General features: G+C 39.5%; 1 protein-coding gene across 1 annotated transcript; it reads right to left on the bottom strand.

Annotated features, from left to right (window-relative positions):
• Positions 1–467: 467 nt before the first annotated feature.
• mtfr1l (mitochondrial fission regulator 1-like) lies at positions 468–10,111 on the bottom strand. The gene is made up of 8 exons (XM_053509521.1): positions 9,953–10,111; positions 9,295–9,429; positions 6,331–6,438; positions 5,550–5,659; positions 5,223–5,434; positions 4,770–5,133; positions 3,033–3,185; positions 468–2,458 (listed from the first exon to the last, which is right to left on the bottom strand). Exons 2-7 carry the CDS (start codon positions 9,307–9,309, stop codon positions 3,074–3,076), a joined length of 921 nt encoding a protein of 306 aa, XP_053365496.1. The 5' UTR covers positions 9,310–9,429; positions 9,953–10,111; the 3' UTR covers positions 468–2,458; positions 3,033–3,073.
• Positions 10,112–10,211: the final 100 nt, after the last annotated feature.

Genomic DNA, 10,211 nt, shown 5'->3' with positions numbered 1-10,211 from the left:
TTTTTCTTCATATTTTATCATGAGTAAGTTAAACACCAGTTCTTTCTAAGCATGACACATTCACATACAGTCAGGAAATGTAGACTTCATCAGCTTATTAGCGCTTATAGTCTGGTGCACAAAGCAGTTTTCTACTTTAGCACGGATTATAATAAACGTATAAACATTTTTATTATGTATATGATTGAGAGAATGAGCATGCGTCCACCATGTGACAATATTAAAGAAATTTTTATTGGGATTTAAAAGGAAAATGAAATGTACAAAATTTTCTAAATTAAACTCCAAATATTGGTGGAAAAACTGTAATTTTAATTTAACCAAACCTACAGTGTAAAGTAAAAGGAATTCTGTCACTATTTAGATCAAATATATTTTGAGTTAAGGTAAATGAAAGAACTAGGAAGTGAAAAAGGAATTGGGATATTATCACAATTCACAATTCTAACGAACCTCATTACTGAACACATTTCTATAAAGAAAATATTAAAACTATGGTGTTTAATAGGCTTTTAAAATGCTGGTACTTAGTTAAAAGTAAATTTACATATCAGTGTTACACATCCTGTATCATGAAAACTTCAAGTATCACGAAGGGCTGTGTTTATTTGGCCACGAAGTAGACCATCATGTCTCTTGCATGATGAAATGGTATAAATTACAAACATTATGTACAGTACATATATGCTGTTTTAGGGATAGCCATGGAGCATTCAAGGTAAATTCCTGTGAAACAAATCACTCAAACAAGGATGGACATACCAACAAAAAAGTTGCAAAAAAAAACAAAAAAAAACCTTGGGTAGGTAAGGCAGTAAGAAAGAGATCTTGCACACATACTTAAAACCTGAAGTCAGTCACTAAGCTTAGAAGGAAATGATGAGTGTGTGAGATGGGGTGCAAGTGTCTGTATTTGTGTGTTTTTTGGTAAATTATACATAGGTTAAATGGAAAGTAAAAAAAACATTAGATAACCATGTTTGGCATCATTATCAATTGTGTAAGCTGATAAATACCAACCAGCTTAAGCCACGCCTAAAAACCTCCATAAAAGAAAAAAAAACACAGAGAACTAAAAAATGACTACATAGTAAAGGTTTGGTTATGTATTGCGATAAAAATTTGTTTTATTTTTAAATTAGTTTTTAATTTATATGTATGCATTTAAGATGGTACTATGTTGCAGTTCCTCTATAAGCCTACAGATGGTGCACTCCAATCCATTGACATGTTGGCAGGCAGCACACAATCCTGTGTGGTAGGAGAGATTTCTTTGCAATTATAAGTTTGAAAGGAGAAAAATTATACCGAATCTGGATTTATATAATCATGAATCTGTGCCTGGGTATCCGGTAGCCCCTGGTGATTCCCATTAATGTATACACCACAATTTCCGAAGGAGGCCAGACCAAGACTAGAGCAAGCCTTATTGTTTTCGTGCATCTTATCATTAACTATTTATCGGGTAACTGTTAGCTTAAAAAATGTATAATCCTAGCCAGTGCAGTACACATCAGTGCCTTAAACAGGGTGCCATTATGTTTGTCCTAAAGGTACAGCTAGTCATAATTGTCTTAATTTATAGTTTTGTTTAAGATCACTTTGGCTTTAATATGAAAAACTGAAAACTTTCAGTAAAACTGTGGTCAAGTCATGGGAAAAACTTAAAAGCGTAATTTGTGTAATAAACTGCAGCAAACTAGTTAACAGTGTTGTGACTTGAAGCCTATTGATTGAAGGTTCACATTAGCGGTGTAGTTAGTTTTAAAACTATAAAACGCAGTACATTTATCACAACTATACAGGCAACAAGAGCAACCATGAACACAACTTGTCATAGGACGCACGCGCCTTTAAATTAAACCTTAAAGTATTCATGTGTCGGGGTTAAAAAAAACAAAAACATTTTCTGACATTTTCAGACTATAAGATAGAACATAAATTCTTCTTCAGCGAAACAGTATACAATTCCTAAATTTCTCTGAAAGTTTTGAAAGCTCTTCAAGAATGTGTGCGTCCCAGATAAATAAAACTAAAATATATGGGGTAATGAATTTACAAATGAATTAGGCAGTCATCAAATTGGTTTAAATATGTATTGCAGGACTTTATAAAGGAGAGATAAAAGGGATTTTGTAACAGTAAATAAACGTGGATGAGAAAAGGAGAACATGAATTGGACACTTTTGTTTAAACTTAACAAGATCTCAATATTCATATTCATCTACTGATGACAGTTCAAATTCTTCACTCTCGGTTCTGTTTGTGAGGAGGCAGCATTTAGAGTTTGTAAATAAACATAACATACAACGTGATTATATGAGGGAAAGATAGAGTGCGTTTTTCACTTCTATTCCTGTGTGGCTGTAGTCACTTGTTAAGGGAAATTGGGCGGGGCTTAACTTGCCATCATGGGGTGCTGGGGTGTTTCCATGGCGAGCGGTCCACAGGCACAGACCTGACAACACAGATATCATCATTATAATTATTATCATGAAACAAGCACAAACCATGTTCATATTTCACACTAATCCTAATCCCCACACACACACGCGCGCACGGTAAAGTGAAAGAAGTTATTAGGCTCCTTATGACACACAGGGGGATCTGTGTTTCAATTTGTCCCAGGAGTTACTGCCATTTTACACTCTCAGAAAAACAGGTTCCTCAGAGGCACCTCCCAGGCTCCTGGAGGGATTCTCACTGCTAACATGTTTCTAAAATGTTCTGCTCTACTGGAGAAGCGGTAACAGACTACACAGCAGGAGATCAGCAAAGAAAGACTAAGAAACAAATGCAGAACAAATGAAATAAAATAAGGCAGAAATGCAGAACACAAAAGATAAAAGAAAGATGAAATGTAGAGCAAATAAAAAAGCAAAATTAAATGCAAAACCCGAAGAAACAATGGCAAAAAAGGAAGGGCAAAAAAGAACCCATGATGTGTGTGGATGTGTGCACTATTTGTACATAAACATTAAACATGTTATGCGCGTGTGTGTGAGCACACGCATACATGTGTTTTTACGTACGTGTCAGGTTGTATGCGCAGTATGGATGGAGAGCAGGCAAATCATTTCTTCATGTTAACATCGTCATCCCTCAAAGTGAACTTCTTCCTCAGAACTTCAGAGATCAGAGAAGCAGAGTCCTCCTCTCTCAGTGACGTACAGCCACGGGAAAATCTACACGCACAGAGAGAAAACACAGACTTGTAAGGAAAAAGAATGACAGATAAAAAAGGGGGAGACAATGGAAGACATACAGGAAAACAAACCAAACGTAGAGATAGACAGATGGGTAGACAGATAACGTCACAGAGACAAGGTCAGGAAAAGAACAATAATGTCAGAAAGGAGAGTTAAAAATAAAAAAAGGAAGGACAAAAAGGAGGACCAAAAGAAAGAAAGACAGACAAAGACGGAAACAAAGAAAGAAAATGTCAGAGGGACATAAAGAGATAAAGGAAAAAAAAGACAGTCTAAGACAGATAGATGAAGGAGAGTAAAACAGAAATAAAATGTCAGATAAATAAATAAAATAAGTAACAAAACTGGCAGTGATAAATGAAAGAAAAAGTGAAAGAAAGAGGCAGTAAATGGCGAGATACAATTTGTAAAGAAATCGTGAAGTAGGGGGTGCAATGGAGCAACGCTTTCCCTTAAACAGCTGGTTTCCATCCCATATGGTTATAAAGATACAAGTCTGTATACTGCCTGTGATGCCAGAGCGTGTTTGTGAGTAAATGCACATGAATCTCACCGGCACAGAGATCGTAACGAGCTTCAAAGTCAACAGCATTCCTGTGTTACTCTTACTTAGATCAGAGGAACGGTAGGTGCTAGAGCTTGTGCTCTGGGGTTGTTTAAAAGAGGAGGCTTGAAAGTCGTGAGATGTCAGGTTTCATGTGTGTATGTCAAAAACTGACAAGTGCAGGAGGTTTGTTTCTCCAAAGAGACCCCAAAGCGTTTTTTTTTCCCAGTGTGTGTCCACTCTACCTACCACAATGGAGAGATTTTTGCACAAATTTTGAGGCATGTCTCTTTTTTAATCGAACAAAACAACATGCAAGCTAGGAACGTGAGGAACAAAGGGGTTTGGCATGGGTACCAAACAGATTCCTCAAAAAAAATATATATATATTTTTTTAAATGAACCATTTTTTTTTTTTAAATAGGGGTCTTTTTGCTCCCCTGTGCTTGGGAGACTCGACTTAACATTTTGCAGGGGTGCATGCAAAAATCAGAGTGATAAGGCCCCTCAGATATAAATCAGAAAAACAGGAAATATGGAAAACCTGTTTGGTAAAAAGTAATAGCACCCCATTCCCAGTGGGGTTCAGGGATTGCTTTACGTTATGACACAGCCTGCCTTAATCTACAAACTTTTGTCCCACAAATACAACTATTGTAGGCCACCCTTCTAAGGACACCCTTACTAACAAAAGAAATTTAGTCAGTGGCAATGAAGTACAGACAAACAGAGACAGACAGAAAGAAACGAAATGTCAGATCGATAAATGGAAGAAAGAACGGAGGACAGACAGATGGTTAAAGTAAACTAGCCTGAAAAAAGAACACATACATACAAAGAAAGAAGACAATTTAAAAAGAAAGGAAAGAAATGAAGACATATATGAAAAGAGAGGGAGAGATCAAGAGACTTAATGTAATTGGTGTTATTTGTTTTGAATGACAGCTCTATCAGTGTTCTCTTTCTCTCTCCCCCTTCTGGTGTCTGTCCATCCTGTCCAGCATGTGTTCTCTCACCTGTCTTTGCTCATCTTCATGCGGTTCATGTCCCTCAGGATGTCCTTGACGTCAGCGAAGCTGGTGGACTTGGACAGTGACACCGTGTCTTCGTCCTCCTCACGGAGGTCCATGGTGGGCCGGTCCAGGTCGAAGGTCGCTGATGCTGTCATGCAGACAGGGGGCACTGGGTCAGGCGCTAGCTCTGGGACTTCATCTGCCTCCTCCTCCTCCTCCTCCTCCTCCTCGTCCACCTCTGTGACGTCACTGATGACGAAGGAGGCGGCAGGCATAGGGTGGTACGCCGCATTCTCAAAGGGAGCCATGGAGAAATCCATGGTGGTGTCGTCTGGGGAGAGGAGGTCTGGGGTGATGGGGTTCGAGTCTGGGGCAGATGAAAAACACACGAGGGGGTAAGAAGGCAAAAATAATTAAGATGTCAACGTATTGTAACCCTTGTGAGCGTGACAGTACCGGTCTCTCCTGCGACGATCTTGGCGATTTGTGAACGGAGGCGGCTCAGCTCGTCCTGCAGGGCGGTGGCACGGTTCAGCGCCGTGACCCCGGGTTTCCTTAGACCCTCCATGCGCTTTCCCTCACGCCGGAAATTAGGCACTGATGAGTTCCTGTGCATCACCATGAGGGGCGTCGGCCTCCACTCCTGCCGGAAGGGGCGTGTGTCACTCCTGACCAAAAGGAGAAGAGACACTGTTTCTTAACACAATGCACCAGAAACCAGTGAGTTTATGTTTAATCTATAGAGCTTGTTTAACTATCGTGATCTCACCCTCACACACACACCTAACTCTAGCATAAGTTTCCTCTTCGTCAGCAGCAATCCAGGCGATGTCGGCCAGCGTGGGCACCAGGGGGCCGTCCGTGTGGCGCAGTGGGTTCACACCAGGAAGCTCCTAAGCACATACAGACAAACACACACAATCAACGAGCAGATGTTGACACAGGTATTAGCATAGAAGAGATAAAAAACAGACGCTAAGAGAAAAAATTTAAGTAAAGAACATACAAAAAACAGAACAGAAGAAAGACAACGAATGCTATGAGAAAGAACTGAACAAAATGGAAAATAAGAAAGAAAGAAAGAAGACAAAAGGAATGAAGGAAGCAATAATTAGGCAAACAAAAATATAAAAAGGACATCAGATAGGAAAAACTGAAGGCAAACAGCAAGAAAAAATGAATGAATGAATGAAATAAAGCAAAAAACGAAAACAAAATAAAGCAAGCAAGCAAGCAAGCGCAAAATCTTTTGAAAAAAATAGACAAATAAGAGAAAAAATATTGATGCGGAAACGTAAGTACTAAGATAAAGAAAGCATGAAAGAGGAACAGAAAGTGGAAAGGCAAATAAAAATAAAAAGAAAGCATAAACAGCAAAATAAGAAAGCAGGAAAACAAGACAAAGAGAGGTAAAAATGCAAAAAAAAAAAAAAAAAAAAAAAAGAGGCCAAAAAAGGCAGTAAAAGGAAATTAAAAAAAAAGCGAACAGGTAGAATGAAAGGAAGAACATCTATTACAGTGAAATTACAAAAGTCATGTGTTTGTGCATGCATGTGTGCGTTACCTGGAAACAGGCTCTTTGACAGGGTTTCAGTGGCAGCGTGGAGCCGATCCTCCTTACCACACTTCGGGTCGCACCGTGAGGTTTGTTCTGCCAAATAGGAATCACCTCCTGTGCACACAAACACACCATTCACATAATCATATTACGCCCAACATAGTGAACCTTGCAGTGTCATGTTTAACAACCACAGCATACAGGACATCCCACATAGACATCTCATCCTGGATGACAGTCCATCAGCTGAAGCTTAATCTGAGTAAAACCAAACTGCTGTTCATTCCTGGTCAAGACCTTGTAATCTTCCTGGACAACAATCAGATCATTCTTTCATATACTGCCGACAATCTTGGGAAAACTCTTGGCAATCAAGTGTAATTTTCCCCAAACGTTGAAAACCTTACTTGCTTTTGTCGATTTCTTCTCTACAACATCAGAAGAATTCGCCAATTTTTTTCCCTCACAGGATACTCTACTCTACACAGAGGCTGCACTGTTCCACTTTGCATCATATCGGCCTTCTGTCGTGTTATTCATCCCTTTTTGCAGGACAGTTAGTCATTTGTCTTACCACTGCGATAGTCTTAGTTTGTGTTTGTTAATAAAAGAATTTTGTATTTATTGTTGTATGTAAGGGGACTGAGAGTAACGGAATTTCAATTCTCTATATGCATGTATTGTACACGTAGCAGAATCGACAATAAAGTTGACTTTGACTACTCTGGTGCTTGTTTAGTTTCTCGTTATTTCAAGACTGGACTACTGCAACACTCCTGGCAGGTCTGCCACTGTTCACCATTAGTGCTCTGTGGCAGATCCAGAATGCAGCTGCAGTCTTGTTTTCAACCTTCCCAAGTTCTCCCACACCAAACCACTTTTCCCTGCACTGGCTTCCTGTAGCTCCCCGCATCAAATTCAAAACCCTGATGCTTGCCTACAAAGCTAAAAATGGCTCAGCACCCACCTACCTCTCAGCTCCAATCACACCCTCTGATCCTCCAGTACTACTCGGCTGGTCCCACTATCTCTCAGAGATCGAGGAAGACATGCATCTAGACTCTTTTCTATTCTCACACCATGTAACGGGTTCAACCCATGCTGCACAGGCGGCACCATATATCACAGACACGAGGCGAGGTCTTATGGGAAAAAATGTAAATTTATTTAGGGAAAAATATGGAAGGAAAGGGTTAAAGGTTAGAGAACGGAAAGAAAGGGAAAGGATGTTGTGCAGATGCAGGTCTGTTGGGCAGTGCAGATAGAGGAGGCTGCCTATCTAGTGAGCAAGGAGTGAGTGAGGAGTAAGCGAGGAGCGATAGTGATTTGGGCACACACCCATCACAGGCGCACGCCGTGACACACTGGTAAAATGAACTTCCTCTAGGTGTCCGTACAACTGAGTCTCTAACTGTTTTTTTAGACATTAATAACATGGTTGCCCCGGTCAATCCGCCAGTGACCAGAAATGTCTAGCTTTCAGTTTGATCGGGTATCACTGATGATCAGCCTCACATATAACTGATCCCGTGCCGAGTACATAAGCTTCCAAATAGCCCAAAAGAAACACATTTTATACACATACCACACCAGTCTCAACACACCATGAGCACTGCTCAGTCTTGAACATCTAGTGCAGCAGAAGCTAGAGATAGGGGGGAGGGGATTCGATTCTGTGATCTATCACAATTCTTTTGTGTGAAGATTCACATACCGCCACACTGACTCCCTAACCATATTTTTAAATTACATTTGTTTGCATTTAAGATGGCAAAATGTTTCTGTTCCTGTATAATCCTTCAGGTGGCGCACTCTAAACTATTCACACGTTGGCAGGCAGCGCAGGAGATTGCATTTAAAATTGAAACAAAACTTTCAAAATTAATATCAAATCGGAATATTTATAAAATCGTGATCCTTACAGGGCCACAACACATTGAGAATCGGCACCTTTGTTGTGATAATATTGTAGGTCCTTGTCAATTCTCATCCCTTTTAGAAGTGATATCATGTTAAGAGCCGGATGCGCCCACCTGTGCGCCCGCAGCCTCTCAACCCGTACACTCACTGTCAAGCTGAGTTTTGAGAATATGGAGGTATTTGTGGATGTAAAGTGTTGCTATTACTTTATCATCCTACACACGGTACACTCTGAATTATTTACACACTGGCAGCCTGTGTTTGTTTTGAAGTAATAATTATATCGAATGAAAAAGATATGTGCTGCTCATTAAAAATTTAGATTTCATTTAATTGGAAGTTAAACAGTAAACTCTTGTATATGAAGTTAGTTTGTATTGTTTAAATAATGCACCTGGATTTTAAGTGATAAATCTAATTTTATAAGGAATTGGCTACATTTAATTACTAATGTTCAGTTCAATTTTGAAGCTGTTAAATAAAGCTAAGGAATAAAACTGAGTTATGACTCAACTTTTTATTTTAAAAGTTCAAGGACTTTTATTATCAAATCGGGATTTTATAAAATTGTGATACTTACAAAATCGCAATATTAATCAAATCGACACCTAGGTATTGTGATATCGTAAAGGGCAGCGAGTGGTGATTCTTGTTGCTACTGCTCAGTGAGAAAGACAAGACCTTTACACGAGAACAATGAGGTGTAAGTAATGACTTAATAGTGCGGTGTAGGGATCGAGAAGCGATTTAATGTACCGAGAGGAAATGTGTCGAGAAGAAAGTGTGTGGAAGTGCCGGATAAAAGCAGACAAAGAGCTCAAGACACAGGACAAGTCAAGACAAGATTAAGGAAAGATGCATTAGATGATTTAAGAAAGGCTAGTCTAAAAAGTCCACTTTAAAAGGCCAGAAAAAATAGGAAGAATGAGACCTACAGTTGGTGGTAATGTAACAAACCTACTGCATTCCAACAGCTGTTAAACAAACAAGAAGGAGAAGAATAGGAAGAAGAGGTGTGATTTGAGAAGTGGCGAGGGCCAAGATGCTCACCGCTCCAGAGTCCATCGTATTAGAGGAAGAGTTAAAGACGAGGAAAGCTGATTCCCAAAGTGTTCAAGATCACAGCAGGACAGGGGACATGATGTCCAGGAGTCTTCAGTCAACTGCAGTCGAATCCCCGAGCATCTGATGTTATAAGAGGATGTAGGTGGAGAGAGAGAGAGAGAGAAAGAGAGAGGGGAAAAGCAACAGTATGATAAAGAGATCAGAGCCTCACACGTATTAAACGTTATATATCTAAACCCCTGACTTAGTGTTTTCCCCATTGTTGCTAGCAACCGACCTAACAAAAAAAGCCCTATTTTTTTAACTTGAATGCAAACAATTCCTAAAATTAACTAAGCTAATAAGACTAACGAGTAACCTCCAATTTAAACTAACGATTATTAACCTTGCGTCACCATAAGTTGACCCTCGTTTAGCTACTAAGCCCAACAACCACCGGTTCAATACCAAATCCATCGCTTTTCCCTTCGTAGGCGCCCTACATATGTCATAGCTCAATCCTTCGCACGCAGTCATTCAAGCACCCTATCTCCAAATCGCGGCTATTTATGACACAACCGCGACCGCTGTGTTTATTAATATAAAACCGCTACGAAAACAACCGAGTGTTTTTATTACAAAACAATAAACAATTAATACTTACCATGTGTGATTATATAAGTCGACGTCTTCTTATACTTCTTGGCAATCTGTGCTTTTGTTTCTCGCAACAGAAATAAAACAAACATCTAATGTCGTGCTGATGAGAACACGGCTAACGCTGCTAGCACAAGCCGAAGTCGGTTCAGGAAAGCCGCTCTGTGATTGGTTGCTTTTTTCCATCACAAAGTCCAATCAAATGATGGGACAAAATAAAAGTTCAAAGCAAACCAAACAAGATAAAAGTCTTAAATAAATAGCTT

This window comes from Clarias gariepinus, chromosome 13, assembly GCF_024256425.1.
Source record: "Clarias gariepinus isolate MV-2021 ecotype Netherlands chromosome 13, CGAR_prim_01v2, whole genome shotgun sequence".
NCBI classification, from domain to species: Eukaryota; Metazoa; Chordata; class Actinopteri; order Siluriformes; family Clariidae; genus Clarias; species Clarias gariepinus.
The sequence above is the reverse complement of the archived record's forward strand: the minus strand, read 5'-3'. Positions and strand labels throughout refer to the sequence as shown.